A 27,390-nucleotide genomic window follows, 5' to 3' on the forward strand; every position below is an offset into this window, starting at 1 on the left:
AAGACGGAAAAAAGACAACCAGAATATTAAAGAAAACCTATAATTGGAGGCGCAACAGGCATCCAGCTGAGTTTCGGCATGTTTTGAGGTGCCCCACGGCTACGCGTTTTGGGGTGCCTCGCGACTGCGCGTTTTGCGTGCCCGAATGGTTTCGTTACGCGCCTCGATTTATAACGGCGGAGCAGCAGAGAACCTACAAGTGCCTCTCAAGGTGCTCCTCGGACGAACTCCGTGCAACGGCATGCAACCGCGACAAGGAAAAAAAGAGCTGTGGGTAGCTAATGTTCCACGCGCCTCCACGCTTGCAAACGCACCACTCGGCGTGTTCGCTTCGCCAACGTACCAAGACGCTGGGCTGCATAACCAGCCCTACAAGGACTATTATTACAGAATTTAAATATGCCCGCACGCACCAGTCCCATACATCAGTCGTGACGGTGACAGCGGCGCTGCCGACTCCTCGATGCTGGGATTTTCTTGCCATACCCGCCGCCTCAACCCTCAAAAGCATCGCACGCTGTGTAGGGTTCAGGTCGCTGAACTGCAGGCCACAGTTCTTTGCGAGAACTTCATTGTCGGAATCGGGATCCATCGTAACGTTGATGCAAACGCAAACTAGGCGATGACGACTGATGGGGGCCCTCAACATTCGGCCGGCAGTTTTCATTTCGACTGCTGCTAGGCATAATCGCAGTGCTCGCCTCCAGCAGTCACGAAGTCCCTGTTTCCGCCACTTTTCTCCTATTTAGTTATCAGAGAGTCCAGAGTTTGAATCGGAGCGGCGGGAAAATTTTGTCAATTTCGAATTCAAACCTCTTATCAATAAATGCACCTTTCGCTGCCGGACAAACGGCAACAAAGCCACGAAATGCCTATGAGATTTTACTGACAAAAAAAAAATGAAAGCGTTGTCCTCAGTGTCCCTTTAAGACTGCCGGACCCGCAAGACAATACAGCATGTGCTTTGTGTATGTCCTGCACTGAGTGTGGAGAGGTAAATGGTATGCTCTGCATTAAACTCGCTGCGAAGTTTTCTTGCGCTACTTCAATGTGGCTGCCAGCTTTCCAGAAGCGTCTTGGCACAAATACAGCACTTCCTGTACTTGACAACCACGGCCACTCTTATTGCCGGCGTTGCATAGACCAACGCAACCATCAAAGCGTTCTCCTTTGTCCGACGAGGGCTACCTGCATCACATAGTGCAGTAATATTACAACATCCACCTAACTTGCTAGGAACTGCACACGTTTTGCACACCAGCGGTCCTAGCAGCCTGCCGAGGCAATAACGGCAAGCTAAAGGGTTCGATCCATCATGGTTCAATATAATTGGACACCCTACAAGCCTTGCACATTGAATACAAATATATTTTAAAAACTCTTTTAATACACTTGTTGTCGTTAAAAAAAGTCTCTGCACATTTGCACTAAACAAAAATTAAAAAACCTCTGAATTATTTGCAACACAAGTAGTAAATGCCAAGTAATGCCGCTTTAATAACAGTATCTTCACTCTATTTGCGGTCTGTGTGCTGAACAAAACACAAATGTGAAATATTTGCAGAACGAGCATCCTGCGCATTGCAACACTTGCTAACTGATCCTATGAAATACACTATTTTGGATTTCCTTAAGGCAGTCTGCCAATTTCTGTATTTTTTCATAAACTTCCAGTAACTTAAAAGGGTTTAAGACAGCAACCTTCAACTTCATAAAAATATACTTCGTGCTGGACAACCTATAACAATACATTTTTATTGTTACAAGATGTCCATTTTGTTCTCAGCCATAGTACAAAGTTATGAAGAGGGTGTTTCATGTTCTGCAAAAACACCCTGCATGTAACTACATGTTTGTGCAGCTAAAATGTCTGCAGTGTGTAAAGCAAAGGAAGTGACAGGCACACAAAACATTGCATCCAAAGCTTTAATAAGAGACGATGCAACTGTACAATATTATACACTGTGAATGAGGCTCTTATTCTCTTCTTACACTTTTTACACGTGCTCCATAATGCTACAAACAAAACACATTCTCACCTCAATCTATGTCTTGCGTTTTTTGTACAACTTCATCTGATGGGCACTCTTGATTCGTTCCTTTCCTGACTAAGTCTGAAGTTATTTTTGACATCTAACGAAGGAACGACAAGATCAAGAAATTTACCCAAAATGCAAGTCACATCTCTCCTTGTGACACATCGTCACCCTTGAAGCATTAAAAACTGAGACTAAAGAAGGAAAAAAAAAAGTCCTTCATTTTGAATGTGTTTACTTCATATTGCCTAATCACCACAGGAGGTGACACTCCTTGTTCCTAAAGCCCCAATGCTAGAACTGTCTCTCAATAAAACCTAGCAACCATAAATTAATCTGTACACCACCCCAGAACCCCCCAAAACCTAGCGCTATATCTATACGAACCACTACACAACAGCAAGGCAGCTTCAGCACTCGAAAAAAATTCAGGCCTGAACCAGCTGCTCAAAACCATGGTCTCATGAGGCCGTACGGCTCCTCTGTTACTCACAAATTCAATGCTTCCAGTGCCTGCCCCCAGAGAAAGACATCTGCGGAGTGCTCAGGAATCTGCTTTGCTGTTGATAGCCTCTTTCCTTTCTGTGATGCGGCCGTAAAAAACTTTATTATGTACACGCCGTTTGTTCAGACAAATTTCATCAACAGCCGCTGTTCTACATCCAACCCACTCTGGGCAGGATGCACGGCACAGTTCTTGTGGTGCCTCCTCGACCCGCCTCGCAGCTTCCTTTGCCAACCTCTTTACAAAATGCAAAACTGTGCCGCTATGCTGTGCAGGTCTTCTTGTCCAGAGCCGATGAGTCCTTGTGCAGCGCGGTGAGAAATGGTTGCTGCCTCTGCTTCTGATCTGCCTCTATTGCACCTCGGTCAGTGGCAGCCAGGTGCAGAGAGAGGTGTTGCTCTGGCTTAGGACAAAGCGCGCACAGGTGACTAAGCCCCCCCCTGTTGTCCCCCCGCCCACCCGTCTCCAATGCTGGTGCCAATGTCACTCCCTTGACTGGTAAAACAAAATGTAGCCTGACTCCGATGTCTTTGGCGTATCCGACGTGAGTCCGTAGAAGTCCTCAATCGCTGATGCATCAATTTTCTGCAACAATTTCACACAACAGACCAGGTGAGAAGCGTGAAGTCTCCCTGGTGATCGTACAATTTAATTAAGGTGCTTTGCACACAATCGTGTACACTGTGAACTTGTAGCTTTTTCTGTGTAGCATTAATTTCTTCATTTCAAGCCACTCTAGCATTTTTACATTGCAAATAGGGCACTTCTTTATGCCAATTAGTAAATATAGCAATAAATATTTCCCAAAACACTGAACTTGGTAGCCCACCTTCCACTTCCACCATTTTCTTCCTGACATAAGACTAAAGTCTTTTTTTTCCCAGGAGGCATGGTGTTATGTGAATCTTCGACACACAAAATTATTCCGCAACTCCGAGGGTGCTGATTTTATAAATCCTGGTGTTTTAATACTACGTATTACAGTCCAATTATTTTGATAGCTTTTAAGAAATTTTGTATGTGCTAGTAAAAAAATAAACCATGGGTGTTTTTCGTTGGAAAAACAAATTGTCTTTCGTTTGGCCTAGATGCACTATTTACACAAGCCCAAAGGTATTTGTGTTGAGTCGAAATGATATCTGATGTCTGAAAGGGTTAAAGCACGTAAAATGCAAATGCGTGTACATACACACACAGGCCTAGTATTATTTGTTTCAAATAAATGCCATATCAGTGTATGTTTGCCACAAGTTTGGAGCACACATCAGCTTGTGAACTACTCATGACATGGAAATATTCTTCACTGTGTCCAGTCCTTTGCTGTACTTAGAATTCCACACTAGAACAGTCTCTAACAGAGCCTAAAGGCCATGCTTTAGCATTACAAAAAAATGTCACTCTAGTCTGCTGTCTGAAGGCAGCCTGAACACATGAAACAAAAACAATGTTTCCTTATGCCAAGGAAGCATTAATTCACACATTGTAATCTCGTGACCAATTAATGACAATACAACCCTGTGGTTGTTAGTGTGAGGCGCCTTTTAGATGGCCCTGGCCCACTTTTTTGCTTGCTTCGCTGATGAAGAAATCATGGAAAAATAAGTTGCATGGTCATTTCCAAGCGAAGTTTTAAGTAGGAGATAGTTCTAAACCGCTCCCGCTGCGGCTTCAGTGTGCAGCATGTTAGGCCTAGCGACACTGAGCAAGCGGCAAGTAACCAATCTGTTGTCGCCTGGCGCGCCGGAGCGGCATGTCATTGCACAAAGTGCATTGCTTCAAGTGTGGTTGTACTCTAGTTTCGCTTTTGCACCACAAGCAAGCATAATAATAGTTTTTTTTTTCATATATGGTGCAAATGCCTCGTACAGGCACTGCTGTGTAAATGGCAGAGTGACGGTGAGGTTCTAGGCGAGTCTCTCCACAACGAAATGTCATCGATATCTGCATACTAAGCATCGCAAAGCGTCTTAGAAGAATCGGAGTCACTGCATTTCTGTTGTGTTGTCCAAACCCAATGAAAAAGAAGCCATGCTCTTGCTAATGACACGAATACAACTAAATGGTCACCTATACCTTAGCTGATGCCAAGTACAACTATACTATCCTAGCCAGGACACAAAGCCACAGTTTCATCTCAGCAAGTGCATAAATATGTAGCAATGGCACACTCTAATCTTGTGTAAGTGGCAGTGATTCACTGCTCATTGAAGGAGCTTTGAAGGAGGGTACAAGACCTGTATCCTTTCAAAAATATGATAGAGGAAATCAATCCTACTTTTTCGCAATTCAATGGAAAGCAGCCCTGCACAAAGCAGCACTCACATCAACAATGTCATCATCGAAGAGGAGCCAGAGGCCATGGCTTTTAACTATGGAGATGTAATGTCCTCTGTTGGGACCACTTCCACAGTGGATGACTACTGCTACCAGATCATACATCCGGTCAGGGTTGTAGGCATCATCCGACTATGGGAGCAAAAGAAAGCAGTTTGAAAAACAACAATGCATCACCATCTCTGAAACATAAATTTGAATGCAATTAATATACAAAGCTTACACAGCAGATATAAGAAAAATGCTCTTCACAGTAACATTTGAACTGTGCTTGTTCTTTCCACATAAATCACGAAGTACAGGGCACATAGGGCAAGAATGAAGAGTACATCATAAAAGCAGTGGGAAGTTGCCACTTAGATAGGTTTTGTTGTTCAACAAAGATGGCACAAGGTAAAATCTAATGCCAATGTTTGTTTAATGTCAGCAAGATGAACAATGCAGAAACAGCAGCTGAACTAAACTGCATTAGGCAGTTTTGGCACCTAACATGTTCCTGGTGCATAAATACTACATGCTAAATTTCTGAAATATCATATAAACTTGTGTAAGGGCAGCACTTTTTAAAAAAATTCAGGCGTAAAACTTTTGAAGGTGCAGCCCATTCACAAATTAAAAAAAACATATAACGGTATTTTTTTCTCAATTATCTGGCCCAGAACAGCGGGTGCAACTCATACATAAGATTATACAATAGCACTGCACAAGTATATATTTCAACGCTTATGTGGATAATGTGGAAAAATTTCTGCATGCCATGATTGTCTTCTACGCAAAACTTCGTCCACTGAATTGCTGACTTTCACAGCATAAGGCTTGCAAGAATAAAACTTAATGTTGCAGTGCTTACCGTATTGAATAACCTTAGTTCAAGGGGAAAGACAACCCTGTAGGAAAGTTTGGTGTGCCTATTTTGCTGCTCCGTGTACTTGAAGCGCTTCAGGTGCAATGCCAGGATCATAGGCAACTTCTTTACCCTCATCCTGCGGAGAGAGAAAAATAAAGACATCCAAACAGTTTGCTCAGGACATAATACGCTCAAAAGGGGTGTCTGAAAAGTTTATATGCAAGTCAAGATTGATTCAGCTTAAGTGAACTGCTGCCTGCATAGAGTCGGGCATTGATTTCCAAGTCACCTCCTTAGAAAACTGTGTTGTTTCAGTACAGTATGCGTTTGCAGCTTATCTATAGACTTAATAACAGCTGATATGCAGGAAATGTGCACAACCTTGAAGCTGAATATAAAGGCAGAAATTTTTATGTACCTTAACAGGCCTCACACTTTTATTGGACAAAGCAATGAATTCCATAAGCCAACCTTCCTGGGTATCACAGCTGGCCAAACCAGCATGGCAAAGCTCTTACTAGAACGGTTGTGAAGGCTACGGGACACGTGTAAAGGGTGCAGAAGAGAAGTATGACACACATATTGAAAGGTTCATTGGGAAAATCACTGATTCTTAAATTATGATTGCTTAAAATGTGTGGTCGGTCATCTTGCTCAGGTCAGAATCTTGGATTTAGTCCACTGCTCCTGGCAAGACACAATGTGTAACCCTTGACACTTGACACAGAGCGGTAAAAGTCTAAATATGATGTTCCTTTTACAAAGTAAGAGACCAAATGCAAGCAGCAACAATAAACTTTACTGTTTTAAATCAGCTATAACAATTTTTTTTCCCCTTGCAACAGGCACTGTATGGTCAGCTGCGTGCATGAAGTTCAGAGTGCATACGTGGCATGCAAGCGATACAATGTGCAAAGTTCCCTGCTGAGTGGACACTTGCCTTTTTTGTGCTTCCTGCTTGCTACAGCAGTTTTCACAGTAGTACTTGTGCTCACTGCAGAGCGTCTCAGTGTTGCTAAACCCTCTTAGGCAATGCGTTATGGATGTGTTTTGGCTCACATCCACAGAGAGGTCTAGGAAGTCCTCGTCTTTGCTGCTCACCTGAAATGTGAGTTCGGAGTAAACTATTAGAACATGGCTGAGAAATAGCTGTGAGTTCTGCAAGATGCTTAATTCCCACTTCAAAATAATGACAAGGTGCCACTTGTTATGTTGTGCTAGCCATAATGGGCTATGCCACTGAGCTCCACCAGCACTATACTAAACATAAAAATTATCGGCTTGCTTTTAAGGACTTGTATGTGGCATGAATGCTCAATGGCATTTATTGTAATGTCCGCATTTTACAGTCACTTTTAAAACTATTTCATGAGCCCCTGAAAATGTTTTTTATACTTACATAACACATACATCTCAAATGAGCACTGTACCAATATTATACTCCTCCATAACAACTGACTTCGGTTAATCATAAAAGTATACTATACGAGACAGTGCGGAATGAGAACATATTGCTGGTTTAGATGAAAGCTGAGTAACACACCTGTGTTATAACTGACATCAAGCCTGTCTGTCTCTTCAATAACTAATTTGTCTAATATGCCTACATATCTTCTCAGAACTGTCAGGTTAAAGCCATCACGTTAAACTACACTTCATATCCACCGTGTCTTGTGCAGAGGGGGTTAAAGTTTCGCAGCAGCATATACAAACGTGTCATAAAAGCTACTCACTGAGACTTGCGGAGTGCTGTTGCTAAACTCTGATGACCAAAAACTGCTACCGACGTAGATGGATATGCCTTCAACCCTAGATTGCTCTGCCACAAAACGCATATACTGGCTCGATAGGAACAGAGAGCACTAACCGTCTCGCAGTTCAGGCACCTCGTCTCGTTGGTAAGTGTCCCCTGGAAGATGTCATGCACCCAGGTGGGTTCGGGCTTGGGGGGTTGTGTGCCACCTGCCTGGTTCTGCGCGCTTTGTGTCGCGCCCGCCGAGGCCATCGGACCGCCTGGCGGATGTGCACCGTCACTGGTGCACTTGTTTCCCTTGGAGTTAGCTTGGGAGCCCTGCTGCTTCTCAGCTTGCAGGATGTCGGCAATGGTGTTCAGCAGGTAGTTGAGGAACTCATGCGCATCCTGCTGCATGTAGTTGTCGAAGAGCTCGTTCTCCTTGCGTAGCCGCGCGATGAACTTCTTGGGCGCAATGGTGCCCGTCTTCTTCTTCTGGTTGGCGATGCTGTGGAACAGGTCAGCCAGGCAGGTGAGCAGCGTCTCCTTTGTACGCTTGTTGCGTGCCTTGTACTCTAGCACTTTGTCCCGGAATGGCTTGCAGAAGTAGAGTGCTTGAAGCACGGAGTTGCAGTAGCAGGTGTTGCCAAACTGTGCAAGGCGGCAGGAAGTTGTAATCAGCGGGAGAGCGGTGGCTCCATCAAAATCCGCATAATAGCAGACCTATGCACTTGGTGCATAGGTCTACTCTGCATCCTAACTGACGAAATTCATGACACTGCTAAAACCTGAAACACAGTTCATGCCCATGACAATAGCACAAGATTGCCCCTGACAACAGCACAAGATTGCAGGGCACATTATAAAAAAATGACGATATGAGCTAGGACAAACAAAGGCAAAAGAACAGCCATTAAGCTGGCAACATAGTCATCAATAACAAAATGTCAACGAAGTCTTCTACGAATTAGTAATTCATTTAGCTGACAGAAAATTGCCGATGTATTGCAGGAACCTACGTTAATAAAATAAAAGATGTGAAGCAAGAATAAAAAGAGCATCATCATCACTGATGAAAATATGTTTGTCCTATGCATGCACACACTTAATTCCCTTTGTCAATGTGGACATAGTCCATAAATCTAAATATTACAGCACATGAACTTAGGACTAAAGCATGATAATGAAGTAAATACTCGCTTCTTTTTTTACCCTCCTCACTCTCCATTCACAATTTACATGTGGACTCTCACACCTCCATATTACTTCACATTCACACTACCTTTCCATATTTACAAGTTAAATGCGTTTGCCTATAAAGAAAGTCTCACATTATCTCTCACATTAAAGCACATCCTTAATGGGCAAAAATTTTTCACAAAATACAACACATCATAGATGGCATCTGTTTTAAAAGAACATTTAGTAAGCTTCAGAGGCTACTTTACAATGAATATGGGGCCCAGTTCCACTGCAGTTGCACTGGACCGGAAGAATGCACATACTTACATTTACAAGACCAAAATAGTGCTCATTTGATGGAAACTGATCGTGACCTATCTCCTTCTCCAACAATGATCCATTTGCTCCCTAAATAAAGAAAAAGAATGGAACAAGAAGTTGTTATTTCACGCAGGAAAAAGAAATCTCGAAACAGCTGGTATCGACAACCGCCGCTTCCCGAAACTAAAATCCGACCTAAAAGCCGTGAACAACTAGTTGCGCACTTGGATCGCAAGGAGGTATACGCCCACTTAATTTGAAATACATCGCCAGGAAGCAAAACTTGCAAAGCAAAGCAATCGCCCAACTAGAAAGCTTAATATGTTTTTGAAGAGCGGCAAGTGCAAAAACTAACAACTGCGTCCGCCGACGGCTGATCAGTTGCGTGCAGGAGAAAAAAAAAAAAAAATCACCGACCATCGCGTCTCCTTTCACAATCCGATTTGGAAACCTCTGAACGTTATGCGCTGAAGCAAGCGCGTCAGTTCCTGTAACAAGAACTCAAAGCTCGCGGTCCGAAACGGCGAGATTCAATTAAGCAAGAGTCACACACATCGCAAGACACTACGCTTGATGATTTTGAATCTCGTGGACGTTCGCTACATCGGTCACCTGGCGAATTTATCGCTCCAACGCATACCAGGAGAGACACTCGAGTAGCCGTTTTCGACGGACCTGTGTCCAAGATCGAAAGCCTCTTATCAGAGATGTCGATGGCTTTAGGCGCATTATCAGAGCTTGTATATAACACGGCTCTCACGCAACCGGGTTCGCGAATGTCGGCGACTCGCAGACACGGCCCAAAGCTATCCGGCCACCAGCTTCACAATAACAGGAATCGTGCGACCACTACTGTCAAATTATCGCATTTCGTACCGCGGTAACAAGGAACAGAGCTTGGTTGATGGAAAATTTAGATGTTAAGATGGCATTCCACGGCGAAATCGGCCCATTACACTTGTGAGTAGTCGGCTCACAAACACTGGTTCTCTGACGTCACCGTAAAAAATTATTAAAAACTGCTTGAACAATGACGACAAAGGCGTTGCTCAGGATTAAGGAGAAGTCCAGGATGCTCACCATTTTTCATTTTTCACGCGTCAAACCTTGAATGCCTTCCTTGCCTTCAACAGCGCCATTTTTATTGGCTGCCGGAATCGGCCACATTTTGCCGCACATTCGTAGTTCTTAAATCTTCTCAGTGAAATGGTCAAATAAGTTTTGTATTGAACGCATTAAAACAAAACTAAATGTTTTAATTGTAGCGCGCCTTCTTGTAATGTTAGAGTAGTAACTCTTAACATTGGGTTCCGCAGTTAGCTTCACTGATCACATGCCAGCCTCCTTATAATTTAGCAACATAATTCCTTCTGATGTCAAATAGTGCTTATGTCGGGTAAATTTTGCAGACGAAAAGACTATCACGTTTTGTCAAAGGGCCATATGCACTAAAAAAAAACCGAGAAAACACCGAAAAAGTGCGCAAAACGCTCTTTCGCAGCAGACGAGCACTCACTCTCTCACTTTCTGTTTTGTGTAACGATTACGCTCAACTGCGTAAGCGGCTCAATCAGAAAATTGCGACTTCATCTAACGAAGTCGTAACTGCAGCCTCTATCTGCTGATTGCACGTGCAGCAAGTGCACTCTTTACGCGTCAGTAAAGAAAAAGTTTCTAAGCGCCCGTTTTATTTTACTGCGCGTCTGCTACACTGCGGCGATGCATTCTCTGGGCGGTAGATGTCTCTCAACGCGGCAGCGTGGCCTAGTTCATAAGGGTCTGTACATGCGAGTTCACGGAAACTTGTGTTTTGCTGGTGCTAAATCTAAACCTATAGTATTGTATATAACAGGAGTGCGGTAAACAATCATGGGAAAAGACAGGAAGACCAAGAAAGACAAGATAGATGAGTAAGTAGTCAGTGAAACTCGCGCAATCTCCCTCCGCTCGGTGCAATGCATCAACCGTATGTCGGTGACAATAAGCCTAACATTTTAATGAAAAAAACACGTGCCCGTACAATGTTGGTGTTCCGTGACAGCCTAAATGCACTACAGAGCAACCAAGTATTAGTGCAAAACATCACTTAGTACTTGTGAGCGCTTTCAGATCACGTAGTGCCTTGACAGGTTCAGGGTCAATGACGGCGCTCCACTGGCTACCGGCGATGTGGCGTAGTCCCTTGTGCAGCAGCCGGCGATCACAGGTTCTGCGCTTTTTCATGAAAATTAACGCGCTTTTGGCTTACTGCTAAGAGCGTTTGTCTGAGGTGTTAAAAAAATCTGTTGTTGTTTACGTTAGCGGAGGAGCTGTAAACGTGCCCCATTATCGGGACATCGCAATGTGTGCGGCGTGGCATAGTTCAAGAACAGCAGATATTTGTTCCGCTGTGGGTTTTTGACATGATCAGTTTCTGTATGCTGCGGGAATGTGACAACGTTTGCGGAAAGTAAACATTTGCCCGCAGTGTGTTGACATGTGTGATTGCACGATTTTGGCCTGAAATTAGTGAAGTGTGCAGTGCAAAGTTACATGCGCGATTTTTTGCTTACAGTGATGATACCATGGTTCAAGACATGGACAGTCTCACCATTACTGACAAGGGTCCCAAGAAGAAGGTGAGCAAAGTACTTGGCGAAGTGACCTTGTTCTGCTTCTCTTTATATCAGGAACATGGAATTTTAGAATGAAGGCATTTGTTTGAAAGAATTCTGGCAGTAAAGTTGCAGCAGCTACTTTGTAAGAAGGCCTGAGTATGCATGGTGCCATGTGATATCATAGCCTTGAGATTTCAAGGTTATCTGTGCTACTGAGATCAAAGGTCACTGCCTTGTCTTGTCGGTGCTTAGCAAAACTTGTGCCTTTGTCTCTGGCTACATATTTCTGAACAGTTGCAGTGTAGCATTGTCATACGAGAGCACACACAGCTGCATACATGTCTGTCAAAGTAGCAGTCGAATGAGGCCATCATATGGTAGTGACGGCAAAGGCCATGAGAGAAAAATGGTTTATGGCTCTTATTGCTTTATGAGTTACACTGCAGTTGAACTGACCTGATTGCTAAAGGCAGAAGTCTAGAGCGCTGCTATTGACCACTATAACTGATGTCATAATCACTTACAGCTGGCCACTGTGACTGGCCTTATAATGGCTGCCATATCAGAAGCCAGAAGCATTGCAGAAGGCTGCATGTTTGTCAGATCCGTGTATCACTATCGCCTCAAACTTGCACCATGCATGCAAGCTAGATGTGTGATGAATCATTGTGGTACCCATGACGGCGCTTGCTTTTTTTTGTTATATAACGCATACATTTTTGTTATCTAAGGGAATGTTTCTTTGAGGAGATACAAATTACAGTTGACGTCCACTCGAGTACAGTCAAATGGTTGCAAAGGAAACTTGTGCAGCTTTGTTAAACCTTTACTCTTGAATGAGCCCATTGTCACGAAGTCAAGACATACTGCTTGCACACATTACTACATGGAGCTAGTGTAGAAAGTTTATGTCAGCATGTTTTCAGTAACCAACACTTTCCAACCAAAATGGTGTGTCAGGAAGCTTTGTCAAGTAAAAGAGAGCTTGAAAGTGTGACTTCCAGCCAGTGGTCAACAGTTTCTCGCCTCTCATTCTCTGATAACTTTTGTGGGAAAAATAGGAAGACGTTTAATGGATAAATATTGTCTATTGTCCCGGGGCCTTTGAACTAGCCTTTTTCACAACTCAAGTTAGCTGCACAAAATGGACCAAATGCCCATCGTTTCAAGTTTGTGACATACCTCATGTGATACCCCTTTAATGGGGCCCCTGATACTAGTAAATAAATATTGATTTCTCAAGATTTTAGCAGCAGTAACAAATGTTTGATATTAGATATTGAATGTAGGTATATTAGCTAGCATAATATAGAGGTAAATATTTTTTCCTGATTCCTTTATAATTATTGGAAGAAAGGGTTAATGGACAAACAAAAATTTGTCCTGAAGATGTTTAACTATCTCCCTACCGTAGGAAAAGCAGCCAATTTTTTGGGGCGCTCATTAAATTATTACGGTCCAAGAGCTGTCAGGCTTAAAATTCTAATGCTGTACATCAAACTGAAGCTAACACACGTTTTGATATAAGTTTCATTGAAATGTTTCATGTTTTACAACATTTTATTTGTGAAATAAAGGTTTTTAGATAAAATTTAAACTTGTAAAGATATGCTTGTATCCAAAAAGAAGAAATTTTAAAAGAAACTCTGGAATATACAGAATGCCTGCCTATCTAATATCAGATGTTCTGAAAAAAAAAAAAGATCAAAGCTCAGTTGTTTGAAAGAAAGATTGAAACTGCTTTATTTCTTGACAGAGCAAGGGGAGTCTGGGACTAAAGGCACAAAGGTCCCAGCCCCCTTCTGTGCACAGTTAACAGCAGAGTTGATAGTGCATTCAAATGCATACGCATAATAGGTACATCTCGAACAGCAGAACATAGTTACATTAAAAAAATTGATTGGAATATTTGTTGATTACCTTAATCAAAACAATACACATTCACAGTAACAAAAAACAATCTATGTACTCTTCTTGTGAGGAGGTATATACATATACATACATACAGATGTAAACGCAATAATGTAACAGTTATTAGCAAAAGCAAATAGCATCAGCAAGTAATAATGCCCTCGGTTTTTTTTTCTTGAAAGAATTTTTGAGGCACTGAAATTCAATAGTTCACCAACCTTGTTTGTTATTTTTGTAGACTTGTAAATAAATGTTTGTTGGCCATAATTTGCTCCTATTTTTTTATATGTCTGATATTGCACTGCAGAGGGTAATCAGATGTCTCATGATTGCCTCTTTTAGGGAATAATTTTTGTCACTGTATGGTAGCAAGAAGCTTCTTATAGTACATCTTGTCTGCCCGGAGGAGAGAATAGCGCAAATCATGAGATTTGCTGCGTTTTGGGTTGTGTGCCACATTGAGAGAAAAGTATAAATAATGAGACGAAACTAGACTAGTTTTTTAGCTCCAAGCGAGGTGGCGTAGCATCCCCAAAAATGTCGCGGAAGCTGTGCTCGCGGAAGCAATCTGTGATCTCATCCATCGTTAGTGGGCGCAGTAGGGAAAGAGTTAACTCAGGGTCATTGCCAGTCTGTGGCAATTCACCAGGATGACATGCATATATGGGAGCAAGATGAAATTAAGAGCCCCAAGTTGGAGTTATGTAAATTTGCAACAGCTATATGCCATTCATTTATGCTTCTGGGAAAATAGTGCAAAAGACGAGGACAACAAGGAAAGAAAACGACAGGACCAGCGCCATTCTAGCGCTGGTCCTGTTGTTTCCTTTCCTTGTTGTCCTCGTCTTTTATGCTATTTTCCCAGAAGTGTGTATCACCAACTCGCCCGTCTTGCCACTGTGTTGAATTCATTTATGGTTGTACGGTTGAGTGCAGAAACATGTTAATTGCAGTTGTTTCCTTGTTATCACCCGAATTCCTCTGAGGAGGTTCTGCACTATAGTTGGAGACTGAGTAACTATATTGTTCTAATGCTTTCAGATGGACGCCGTTGGAGATGGCCTGAACGATGACATGCCTGCTCGCAAGGGCAAGGCGAAAAAGGGTGCCAACAGGCTAGACGAGAGTGACGATGACGAACCAGCCAAGCCTGCCAAGGGTGCAGCCAGCAAGAAGGCAAAGGGCAAGAAAGGCAGAGGGGACGACGAGAGCGACGGGGAAGGCGAGGATGCTAAGGTGGCTGCCGTCAGCAAAAAGGGTGCAAAAGGGAAGAGGTTAGATGACAGTGATGATGACGAGGAGGCTGCAAAGCCAGCCCCGAAGGCCAAGAAGGGCAAGAAGAAACAAGCCGAAGAGAGTGATGACGAAGCAGAGCCTGTGAAGCCTGCACCAAAGGGGAAGAAAGCGAAGGGGAAGAAGGGTGCGGATGACAGTGATGAGGATGAGGAGTATGCCAAGCCAGCTAAGGGAAAGAAAGGCAAGAAGAAAGGGGATGACAGTGATGACGACGAAGAGCCTGTCAAACTGGCAAAGGGAAAGAAAGGGAAGAAAAAGGGAGGTGATGAGAGTGATGAAGATGAAGATGATACCAAGCCTGGGAAAGGGAAGAAGGGGAGGAGAAAAGGTGAAGAGAGCGATGAGGACGAAGAGCCTGCTAAGCCGGCAAAGGGAAAGAAGGGGAAGAAGAAGGCAGGAGATGAGAGTGATGATGAGGAGGAAGTCAAGCCAGCCAAGGGCAAGAAAGGGAAAAAAGCAGCTGCAGGAGATGAAAGTGATGAGGAATGGGAGGCCAAGTTACCTGCAAAGGCAAAGAAAGGAAAGAAGGGGGCAGAGGACAGTGACGAGGAGGAAGAAGACCGGCTGCTGGTGTCAAAAAGAAAGCAGAAGAAAGGTAAAGGCTTGCCTGATGACAGTGGTGAGGATGATGATGAGATGCCCACTGCTCCTGCCATCTCAAAGAAGAAGAAGAACAAGAAGCAGAAAGATTCTGACGATGAGGATGTGCCCAGAGCACCAAAGAAAAAGATGGGTGGTTTTGCGCTCCTCGATATTGGGGATGATGATGACGACGACGCTAAGGATGTGGACAGTGCAAAGGAGGAGGCTGTTGAAGAGCAAGAGGAAAAGGTGAGATTATTTGACGCATAGTGTCATTAAAGTAGCTTTTGTTTATGCGGTGAGAAAAGTTAATGAACAAGAGGCATAGTTTATGCTGTTATATTTGCTATCTCAGATGCAGCTTAAAGGCTGATTCACATGCAAGCGACTAAATGAAGTGAATGGTTGAGCGGTTTGTCACAGAGAAAAATTTTCAAGCCACTAGAGCCGCCGTGATGACTAAAAGAGATTTTCCGCCACGGTGGCAGGATTCGCTGCCATTTTCACTTGCATGTGAAGCAGGCTTTACAGCTTTGAGACGAGTTAGTTTAAGATGAAAAGGCAGAGTTGAGGGCAATGGCTGAAAAATTGGCGTCACTGCCACTTTAATAGTAGTACTCTGTCTTCATTAAATGCCATTTTAATAAAGGTGCATGACTGGAACCAGAATCAAAAGCTGAAGTCTAATGTTTAATGACTAAAAGAAATCTATTCATGGGTGGTGATTTTATTGCACTGCGAAAGAAAAAAAATGTGCATGCTTTTGGTACCATTTGTGTAGGAAACAGGTTCTTCTGTCATGCACAATTTCAACACACTGCGTTCAAGGTACATTAGTAGAAAAAATACCAGACAAAATTTCAGTCCAGTGTTTAGTGCTAATGCAAGCTGCATCTGTTTTAAAGGATTGCTAACAAGTTTCATAGCCATAGCTTTTATTACAACTGTGTTACAGCAAACTTTCAAAAGCTATCTTCAAAGTGTCTACCCACTTTATTCAAGTGGCCAATGCGTCCTGGAAAACAGTAGAGGCATAATGTAATGTACTTGCTGCCATCTGTTTTGCTAGGTTGTGAAAGAGGAGAAAAAAGAGAAGAAAAAGAAGGAGAAGAAGAAGAAGAAAAATCAGGATGATGATGAGCTGGAAAAAATGCTGGAAGAGCTCACGCTGGAAATTGAAGGCAAGAAACCTCCGCCCACAAAGGAGAGTCTAGCTGCTGCTGCTGCTCAGGCTGGAGAAGAGGTGAGATGATGGGCACATTTCCAGGAACGCTTCTGCTCTTGATCCGCCCCATGCCTAGGGGTTGTATGCTGAAATGTGCCAGTAAGCATATATTTTTAACGCTTTTAAGCCGGTGTGGATATGGTTTTTGAGGGAGTGTGGCTTCTCCTCTTATATGTTGCATTAAATAAAGGGACAATGAACAAAACATTTGCTGCTGAGATGTCTAGCCCAAATAATAGCTGTGGCTCTGAGAGCAACCAAAGCAGCACACTTTTTAAACAGATGAGTGGAAAGTAATTATTTTAATTTTTAGCAATAGTTTTAATGAACTTTCACAAACCACTGCACCTGACGGCCGCCTGTGAAAGCTCCGACAATGTGGGATGTGACGTCAACCTTGCCTGTCGCAAGCTATTGCCAACACAGATCACATGAAAGCAGGCGGGCCACAGGAAAGCAATATTCTCTGCCTGCATCTCGTGGTTGTATACTTTGGGTGACTAATTGGCTGATTCGGTCAAAATTAAATCTGAAATCACCACTGCCTGCAGCGATAGCATACTAAAAGAGCAATGTTTTGTAGAGACTGTACAGGCAGTGCCATGTCGCGTCTGCCAGAGGAATGAGCGTTGCCTTGTTTTGGGCAGAGTGAGCTTGTGGTGTTTCGCCTGGCCACAAAAACCGCATTTATATCTGGCTTCCACATACGATACCACACCTAAAGTACTCTTTGATCTTTCGGAGTCACCAAGGTTCAGCATAAAATTCAGCAATTCGGCGTTGCCGGTCCCAGTTTCTTCGGCACCATGAGAGGGGACTGTGGCGGATTGCCAGCATTGTCCGGATAGATCATAAGCTTGCACTTTTATCATGCACGCTCGGTCAGGTGGTCGCTCATCATAGTCGGGAGTCATCACCTCAGTTCATGCTGTCACTCTCACTTCTACTTTGCGCTCGAAAGCATGGCAGGTGACAAGGAGTCTTGAACTGGGAGGGAATTTTTCAGTGGCACTGCTGAGGAGAGGTGTGATGTTTCCGCCGGCTCATAGCTCAGAGCGCACCGAGTGTGGACCATCAACTGCTCACAAAATGTCAGATATACAGCCAGCCATTCAAAAACAACCAGAATGATTATATAATAGGGCAGTAGCATTTTAAGAATGTGGTGCTTTTTCATTATTTTCATATTTTAGTTCGGTGCCCTTTTATGGCATCTTGTGACTAGCCGAAAAGGCTCAGTGGGAAAAGCAAAACAAGCTTCAAGGTGTTTTTGGAAGGCAAGAGGGCTGCAGCTTGCATCTTTGCATGCAAACAAGTGAAAAATGCTTTGCTGGCCAGTGCAGGTGTTGATAGTTTTGAATTACAAAGCAATAGTCAGTTGAGTTGTTGTAACCAAGTTAAGCAAGTACTGTTCTGTTATTTGTAAGTCATACTTTTTGCACAAGTATCTACTATAGCTTCAAAGTAGCTTTGCCCCAGTCCCTGTCTACTGAAACTATTGTAATTTATTGTCTGGTTTTATGTACACAATAGCCGACATGCTTTTTGTATGCTGATAGTCAGCTGTGGAGCATATTTGCACTCAACTGTCTAAAGATGCTAGGGATCCCTGTTGCAGTTGAGCCTCAATACATCGAACATGGATATGCCTAATTATTGGAGATATCAAACTTTTCAAAAATATTTTTAATGAGCATTTGCAATTTTTTCTTCATATACAAACACGGTTCGATGTAGAATGGATATATCGAGCTTTCCTGTGCCGAGCCGTGCCCGCAACCACCAGCTACCTGCGTAGTGCAACTGGCTTGCACTACGCAAATGGCTGTTGGTGGTGCGGCAAACGTACGTACTGGTTCGCATCTCTGGCACCTGATGGCAGTGCCTTGGAAGCAGTGATAGAAACAGTTGTAGCCTCTGGTTGTAGCCTTGCATTAACCATTCTTCTGTGTGGTTGTCCACTCCAGCTATAATAGAGGTGGTGAATACAATGAAAAATTGCGATCTGGTGTACCAATATCCATATGGCATTGCTGCAATGCGGGGATGCAACCGGAGATGCTACGTGGTCTGCTGCCACTTAGTGTCAGCTGTGCTTTGCAGAGAAGCCAACAGAACTGGTGTTTGGCGCTCTGTTTTTCACGGCCTCCGGAATTGTCGCGTGCAGACCTTCAAGGTAAAGCTAAAGGTTTGGAAAAGGTCTCTCCTTGCTCTTAAAAGTGGTTGCTTGCATTGCAACCCCTAAATGATAAATTGTTCTTGTTCGCTGTTGCATGCGCTTCTGACAACATTTCGTGTTCACTATAGGGAGTTTTGACTTACATTTGTGGTGTGGTGTGCCAGGAAACATATTTTAGAGAGAAGCATTTTCAGCCCCACTTCCAAGGTTTCAGTGGTATGTGTCTGTGTCTGAAGTCTAAGTAGCAGTGGTATGTGTCTGTGTGTGGTCTCTAAGTAGCAGTAGACACCTCAGTTGTGCTGTGAGTAGGTAGTGGTGTCCACCTACAAATTGAGGCAGTTATATGCCTTTCCTTTTCCCAAAACTGGAGGAAAGTTTAGACTCCCTTGATTTTGAGGAAAGGCCCATAACTGGCTCCCTAGGTCAGTGGACACCTCAGCCAAACTTTGAGGTACATGGTGGTGGTGTCCACCTGCAGAAGGGGCTGTGAGTGAGTAGGTAGTGGTGTCCACCTACAAATTGAGGCAGTTATATGCCTTTCCTTTTCCCAAAACTGGAGGAAAGTTTAGACTCCCTTGATTTTGAGGAAAGGCCCATAACTGGCTCCCTAGGTCAGTGGACACCTCAGTCAAACTTTGAGGTACATGGTGGTGGTGTCCACCTGCAGAAGGGGCTGTGAGTAGGTAGTGGTGTCCACCTACAAATTGAGGCAGTTATATGCCTTTCCTTTTCCCAAAACTGGAGGAAAGTTTAGACTCCCTTGATTTTGAGGAAAGGCCCATAACTGGCTCCCTAGGTCAGTGGACACCTCAGTCAAACTTTGAGGTACATGGTGGTGGTGTCCACCTGCAGAAGACAGTGCTTTCACACAATATTTGGACCCACTGCATAGACTCAGTGGTTAGGGCGCTCCTCCGCTACTGATCTGGAGCACCTGGGTTGAAGGGAACTGGACAGTGGTGGCAGGGTTTCAATGGAGGGGAAATTGCAAAGGGGCCCTGTGATGTTAGTGCAGGTTAAGGATCCCCAGGTGGTTGAAATTATTCAGAAGCCCTCCACTAAGGCACCTCTTCCTTCCTTTCTTCTTGCACTCCCTCCTTTATCCCTTCCCTTAGGGTGTGGTTCAGGTGTTGGTGGAGATGTGAGACAGATACTGCGCCATTTCTGTTCCCCAAAAACCAATTTTTTCATTTACAATATTTCATGCTTAGCAATGAATGCTAAACTGCCAGCCATTTCCTTTTTATTATGTGTTTTGTAGGCTGAGGCCAAGGAAGCTGCTGCTGGTAAAAAGAAGAAGAAAAAGGAGAAGCAGGCTGCTGCTGCTGCTGCTGCTGCTGCTGCTGCTGCTGCTGCTGCTGCTGCTGCTCAAGACGAGCTTGCAGAGGCAGTTGAGGAGCCTAAGGATGATGGGACTGCACCTGCTCCCCCTGCTGGTGCAGCTGCCGAGACCAAGAAGTCCAAAAAGGTGCCTAGACACATTTTTCTGGTCTAGTGAAGGCAACAAGTGGAGGTCGTTAATTAGACACGATGCCTCTGTATGCATGTTATGTGCTTGTGTGTTTTCAGTGAAATCTTCTGTTGGGTTTCTTTTTGTTGACTGTTTTAAATTGGAATCCAAGATTAATTTTCCAAACATGCAGAAATTTCTAGCAATATCATTTTCTGTGTTCACTAGTGGACTACAGTTCAACTTGGGCACAGCAAGATTGAGAAAAGTATGTGTGCAATTTTTCGTTGCTTACAAGTTTGTGTTGCATACATATTTCATGTGAAGACTGAAACAGACAATGCAGAAACGGAACCAAGATGCAGACCAGGAGCGTGAAATAACTAGAATAAGAATGGAGTGGAGTGCTTTTGCCACGTACGCACAGATCATGAATGGCAGTTTACAAATATTCCTCAAGAGAAAAGTAAAATGCTGTATCGTAGTGGTACTCCTACTACCTCAACTTAAACTGAGGGCAGTGCAATGAGCTATGGAAAAGAAAATGGTAGGTGTATTGTTAAGAGACAGGAAAAGAGCTCAGTAGGTCAGGGAACAAAGGCAGGAAAATGACATCCTAGCCGAAATCAAAAAGAAAAAAATGGGCTTGGGCAGGCAGGGCATGTAATGCAAAGACAAGATAATCGATAGTCTTAAAGGGTAACGGGACAGATTCGAAGAGAAGGCAAGCATAGCAGGGTGCAGCAGAAAGTTAAGTGGGCGTTTGAGATTAATATGTTTGCACGGATAAGGTGGCCACGGTTGGCACAGGATGGTTAATTTTAGAGATATGGGAGAGGCCCTTGTCTTGCAGTGGGTGTAGTCAGGCTGATGATGATGAAATCACCTGGCAAGCGTTCACAAAAAGCAAAAGTTGCTCGAAGTCTAGAAAACTGAGAAACATTTCTTGGTCATGCTGAATGCAACTGCTGCAGCAACCACCATCATCTCAGCCTCAGTTCACACAACGCTGCTGTGCATGGCGTGGCAGGAATTGGGGGGATGCGGAGATTCAGAGGCACTGGCCTCTTCCCACATGTCCCCTCTCTGTCTTCTCAGCCGTTGTTCCCTAGGAAACAGACTCTGTTGTCTCCTTGCATCGCCGGCACTCTTTGCCGTCCCCGCTCAGTCCGTGCATGGCGATGGAAGCCCACTGCTTTTCCCATGTCTTCTTAGCTACATCTTGTTGCTTCACACTGCTTTTGAATGTCAGTTACTGCAGTGCCTTTTCATGTGAAACTGCAAAAGGAAAAGCTGTTCAGTTTGCTGCATTTTCCACAAAAAAGGTGCTGATAGCACTAGAGTGCAGCATGTTGCATGTACGTTCATTACACCCAGGTTTAGTTTATGCGCATGCGCGCACGCACACACGCCCACACATGCACGTGCACGTGCACACACATGCACACAGAGAGAGAGAGAGAGAGATGAATCATGTTTGTTCAAATGCACTTAATTTGAATTTCTGCCCTATTAAAGCTGATGCATGAAAAAGGTTCTTCTTAATTTAATGCCGCACAATTTTAATTGGGCTTATCGAGGGTCTCCTGCATCTTTAATGCATGGGCAACTTTGAAGACATATGTACAACTGCTATTTTCGTTTAAAACCATTAATGCATTGACCATGGTCTTGTGCAAGGCATGCTTTCATTGTGATCGTGATCACTTCGGCACACTTGGACAATTCTTTTCAAGGTTGAAATTGAATCTGAATTGTTTTCTTGAGCATCTAAGGTGTTTTGGTTCCTTTGGATTATGCCATCGGATGGGTAGTAACATGACTATGACTGATGCCTGTCGCTTAATAGAGGTAACAGTCCTATCAGGTTATATCTAGTTATACAGCGTGTTCAAAATTACTTTACTGATTTCTAAAGAAAATGTGAAACGCCGTACGCTAATGCCGCTTTTGCATGTTGGTAATGCAGCCAGGCGGACAGAAATTGGGGTACTAATAATTGTCCCCGTAAATTCAGTAATTAACTAAAATTCACTAATTAACTTTTTATTGGCTGAAGTTAGCGTGCATGTTTGTATTGAGAACTTGGAGGCAGTTGCTTTTGAGGGCTATTCTATTTTGTACAATTTTAGTAACGCTCCTGTGTCCTGAGATGCGCACGTCTAAAATTTCATCCCAGTTTGTCTAATTACGCATGCGAGAGAGCGGCTCTCGGCATAAAGCACCTCCCTCACGTGACGCAGCTGTTGCGTATGGCACTCTGCCTTACAAGAGCGAGTGGCGGCGCGGATGACTTTTCGTTCTGGACCAGAGTTTTCCTTCTTGGTGATCGAAACCGATGAACCACTGTTGAGTCGGCGTTAAGGGAGAGCCATTTCATTAAGCGATCGCATCTGCAGCCGGTAGAAAGATGGGATGTCGCTCGCTGTCCGCTCTTGCAAGACAGAGTGCCATACTCAACAGCTGCGTCATACGAGGGAGGTGCTTCACGCTGAAAGCCGCCGCCTGGCATGCGTAATTACACAAACTGGGACGAAATTTTAGACACAGGCGCATTAATAAAATTGTACAAAATGGAATAGCCCTCAAAAGCAACCGCCTTCAAGTTACCAATATAAACATGCACGCTAACTTCAGCCAATAAAAAGTTAGTTAATGAATTTTAGTCAAGTACTGAAATTACGGGGACAATTATTACTCCAATTTGTGTCCGCCTGGCCGCATTACCAACATGCAAAAGCGGCATTAGCGTAAGGCATTTCACATTTTTAAAAAAATCAGTAAAATCTAATTTTGAACACGCTGTATGTAAGTACCGTTTACACCATCACGCAGACTTTGCCAATGCTGTTTACTGCTGCTGTGACTCATACTTCTTTAATTCTAGGGTTATGTTGACAAAGTAATGTTCTAAATATGCCAGGCTTGTCCAGAGCATGTATGTGAGCAGTGGCCCATAGAGGAGAAAACTCTGAATCTGAGTAGCTTGAATGGGCTGGAGGTACGACACTTGTGTGTGCTTTTGCTGCACTTGCAAATGAAAATTGTCTCTGAAGTTGAGTAGTTGCTGCTGAGGGTTGCCTTCTTCTTGCAGCAGTAAACCGCACTCATATTGAAGGCAAGCCTGGTGCAAAATTAAAACTGTGCATCACATATCAGGCACATTTTATAAAGGCTCAGCCCAGCCTAATTTAACCTGAATCAACTAACACCTGACAGGAGGGGATATAAATGCCAGGCTAGGGTATTACTTTGGATGTGAACGTACTTTTTGTCACCAGTGTCAGGATCGTTCATTCATAGTAGCAGTTGAGTTGAGTTGAGTGGTTGTAAACTACCGGTAGGATTAGCCTTGCAGTTGCTGCCGGCAATTGCTCCACCGTAGCGACACTTAAATAGAAATCACAAAAACACTGTCCGCAAAAACCCAAATAGACACTCCTGAGGTCACCATGTGGAGGCCAAATCCGTGTCCTGCAGGTAAAGTAGAAGAAGGCGAGAAGCATCCCTTCTACTCGACTGGCTCCCGCGCGGGAAAACAATGTCCTGAAGAGAACTGTGAGGAACTCCTGCCTTCTTGAGGGATCCGAATAACTCAGCCCGTTCCGCGTTGTACAAAGTACAGCACAAGAGGTAATGTTCTATGTCACCACACATACCACACGTTGAACACAATGGTGACAACGCTAGGCCAGTCTTATACATCCACGCCGGCGTACGAGCAGAATCCGTGCGAACGCGCTGCAGCAAAGTGGCTTGGTACCTTTTGAGACCCTTGGTCACACATGGCTGATGAGGAGAGCTCCACAAAGAACACTTAAGTGGCACAACACCACATCTCTGAACATTTGCTTGACTTCATGAGGAACTTCATGTACTGGAATCCCGGAGAGAGCTGTATGGGCGAGGTTGTCTGCTATATCGTTGCCTAAGACACCTATGTGCGAGGGCACCCATTGAAAACGTATAGAGAAGCCTTTGCTATGTAGATTCTGCACCAAACGTAGGGAGCTAAGACTCAAGGCATCAGTGGGGAACCCGTACTCTAACCTTTGAAGGGCAGGTTTTGAATCCGTAATTATGACAGTAGGTTGAGGCGTACAACACCGTAGCTTCTTTAGAGCTGCCTCAATGGCAACGCTTTCGGCCATTGTGGAGGACACGACTTTAGTAAAACGAACAGGCCAATCATACTTCAAAGATGGAATATGAAAAGCAGCTGCACTGGATCCTCTGACCTTGTCCACAGAGCCGTCTGTAAAAATTTGAAGATGACTGGCATATTTGGTCTCAAGATGTTCCAGTACGAGTGAACGCATTGCCGCTAAAGGAGAATTCCGCTTAGCGTGAACGTGGGGAATTGTCAAGGAACAATCGAGGCTCGGAAAGGACCAAGGTCAACGTCTTAGGTCGATCTCGAAGGTCGAGACCCAGAGAACGAAGAGTATTTAAAGCCAAGTACGCCCGGGACTCAGATCTCTTTCGAAGGCGCTGTAGAAGCGCTCTCCCGGCAACAGTCTCTCTGAGGCGGCCAATTTGCAGCAAAAGTCTTTGTGAAGCGGCTAGCCGAAGAGGTTTCGATTGAGACTCATACAGTACTGCATTGCTTGGAGCAGCCTGCGGAACGCCGAGAGCCCTCCTTAGTCCCATTCTGTGCAAAACCTCAAGGCGTTCCAGCTGGGATACCGAGGGGGAAATTAAAGGGAGCTGGTACATTATGCGCCTTGTCACCAGGGCATCGTGAAGCCTGATTATTGAAGCAGGATGGTTTCCCCATTGCTCACTAGCAACTCTACGAAGCACATTGAGACGCGAAGATAGTGAAGCCACAATCGAGTCCACAGCTCGTCGCCACTGTAGACGTGAGTCAATAGTGACGCCCAAAAAACGTATGTGGTTAACCTGACGAAGGCAAGACTGATCAAGGTCTATGCTCAGCCGCGCATACCGTCGTCCCCTACCTGGAAACGGGACGAAGCCAGATTTTTCCACCGAGAGAGTCAACCCAACACCTTGAAGGTAACTTTTAACTGAAAGCACGGCCTGTCGTGCTAACAGAGCTAAGCGTTTGTGATGATATCCGGTTAACCAAAGACAAATGTCGTCTGCATATATCGACATATGGACATGCCTATAATGATTTTGCACTTTTGCGGGAAGACCAGCCATGACAGCATTAAAGAGCGTTGGGGACAGGACACTACCCTGAGGTACCCCTCGCGATACCGCCCTTTCGGAGCTCATTGTACTGCCTAACCACACTCGAAATTTACGATCACTGAGAAATGAGTGAATGAATCTCAGAAGATAGCCCTGTACGCCTATGACCTGCAGACTATTCAGTATTGAGCTCTGGAGGATGTTATCATAAGCCTTTGATATGTCTAGGAAAATAGCTAGTGTTGAAAGTCCAAAAGCACTCTGATGTTCAATGTGGCTTATCAAGTCCAGGACGCTATCTTGCGCGCTTAAACCTGTGCGGAGTCCAGTCATGCATGTTGGTAGTGCCCTTCTATCCTCAAGCCACCAAGACAAACGCTTACTTGCCATCTGCTCCATGAGCTTAGCCACACACAACGTCAGCGATACAGGACGATACGAGGCCGCGTCTGTCATCTCTTTGCTGGCCTTCAGCAGTGGGACTACACAAGCCACCTTCCATGAAGGGGGAACGTCACCAGACTCCCACACTCGATTGAGATAGGTTAGGAGCATCTTCCGGTGTTCCAGAGGCAGGTTCTGTAACATTTGATTGGTAATGCCGTCAGGACCTGGTGCACAGCGACGCCGCAGGCTGCGGAGCGCTGTCTGTAGTTCTCGAAGTGTGAACGGAGCGTCCATAACAGACGGAGACGTAGCAGGCAGAGCGCAGGGATGAATTCCTGGTCTGGAATTTACAAATGCATCTGCAAATTCCTCTGCCAAGCACACGAGATGTTTCTGCGTGCGCAATGCAAGCGCCTCGAAACGTTTACTCGGACGAGAGCCACCAGCAAGACTGCCAACGACACGCCAAATTCTCGTTAACGGTGAGAAAACAGTCAAACTAGCGCAAAAGGATGCCCACTGGAAAATTTTAGGACCACGCAGATGGAAGTCGGCAGTAAACACAAATATCGGGTAGCGATGACTTCCCATTCGGTCAGCTCTAGTTGACCACTGCACACGGACGTCAGGTGAATAGTAGCAGTCAGATGGCTGATGCTTACTTTCTTCTCCGACTGGTGTTAGGAGTAAAGTATGTAGGAGCATTTCTGGCCTGGTGAGAACAGAAGGAGCATTTCTGAACATGCTTTTAGCCTAAATTTCTCAGCAGGTATCAGGTTCTGTTGGTGGTGAAGGGGATATCATTGAACATCGTTAAATTATGACTTGTTGCTTTACGGTGCACAGCCTGAACCAGGCATGGCTACTTCATTGCTATGGTGCTCTTCAGGTTGCACTTGACATTTTACGACAAGGTTTTTGCATATGTGTTAGCCATTTGTACTGATTGGGCTATCAGTTATCTGCTTACAAAAGCTACAGCCAAATGTTTTTGTTTCTACAGCCAAATGTTTTTGTTTTATTTTTTAAACTTGCACAGAAAAAGAAGGATGCTGCAAAAAAAGAAACTGAAGCCGTCGCCGCCGTGTCCAGCAAAGAGACCACGCCTGCGCCTGCTGATGGGGAGGAAACTGCTGCTGCTCCTGCGGAAGGTGCTGAAGGTCAGTACGGCATTGGTGGCACAGCCTTGCATGATAAGAGAGCAAAGCTGTGGCTTTATAAGACCCCACAATGCATTGCCGTCTTGAAAAGCACAAATAAATTTTCCTAAGATGGCAATGCTGTTGAGTGCAGCTTTGTAATGTTCTTGGCTGGATGAATGTTGCCTGTTCAGGGCGTGCACATTTCAGCTGTTATTGCACAGAAGTGCAGTGTTTCATTCGAGAAACCCAGCACATAAGTGAACGAGCGAAACAAACTGGGGTAGTGTTTCTGAGTTTTTCTTTTGTGTGTATTAATACAAGCCCTATTTTGGGTCATATTTGCGTGGATGGCATATTCTTTCCTATCAGTATGTAGTTCTTATGCCCTTGCTTTTCTGGACTCCTTGTGACCTTTGCTGTTGCTACTCAAAGGGGCACTATCTTTAGGTTCTTTATGTGGCCATCATTAAAGTCTTCCTCGGTCTGGACAGATAATAGTACAGT

General features: G+C 44.3%; 2 protein-coding genes across 2 annotated transcripts in view; one reads left to right on the forward strand and one right to left on the reverse strand.

The window, feature by feature from the left end:
• Positions 1-1,912: 1,912 nt before the first annotated feature.
• Positions 1,913-10,158, reverse strand: Usp12-46 (Ubiquitin-specific protease 12/46). The gene is made up of 7 exons (XM_077662813.1): positions 10,038-10,158; positions 8,964-9,044; positions 7,590-8,105; positions 6,663-6,823; positions 5,726-5,858; positions 4,864-5,007; positions 1,913-3,126 (listed from the first exon to the last, which is right to left on the reverse strand). Exons 1-7 carry the CDS (start codon positions 10,038-10,040, stop codon positions 3,025-3,027), a joined length of 1,140 nt encoding a protein of 379 aa, XP_077518939.1. The 5' UTR covers positions 10,041-10,158; the 3' UTR covers positions 1,913-3,024.
• A 542-nt stretch (positions 10,159-10,700) lies between these two features.
• eIF5B (eukaryotic translation initiation factor 5B) overlaps positions 10,701-27,390 on the forward strand; it is a 38,972-nt gene continuing 22,282 nt past the window's right edge. The window contains exons 1-6 of the mRNA XM_077662814.1: positions 10,701-10,867; positions 11,512-11,575; positions 14,507-15,592; positions 16,413-16,586; positions 20,009-20,215; positions 26,784-26,904. Coding sequence (XP_077518940.1) covers positions 10,827-10,867; positions 11,512-11,575; positions 14,507-15,592; positions 16,413-16,586; positions 20,009-20,215; positions 26,784-26,904 — 1,693 coding nt within the window. The 5' untranslated portion in view covers positions 10,701-10,826. The remainder of the gene's footprint in view (positions 10,868-11,511; positions 11,576-14,506; positions 15,593-16,412; positions 16,587-20,008; positions 20,216-26,783; positions 26,905-27,390) is intronic.

This window comes from Amblyomma americanum, chromosome 4 (assembly GCF_052857255.1).
Source record: "Amblyomma americanum isolate KBUSLIRL-KWMA chromosome 4, ASM5285725v1, whole genome shotgun sequence".
Taxonomy (NCBI): Eukaryota; Metazoa; Arthropoda; class Arachnida; order Ixodida; family Ixodidae; genus Amblyomma; species Amblyomma americanum.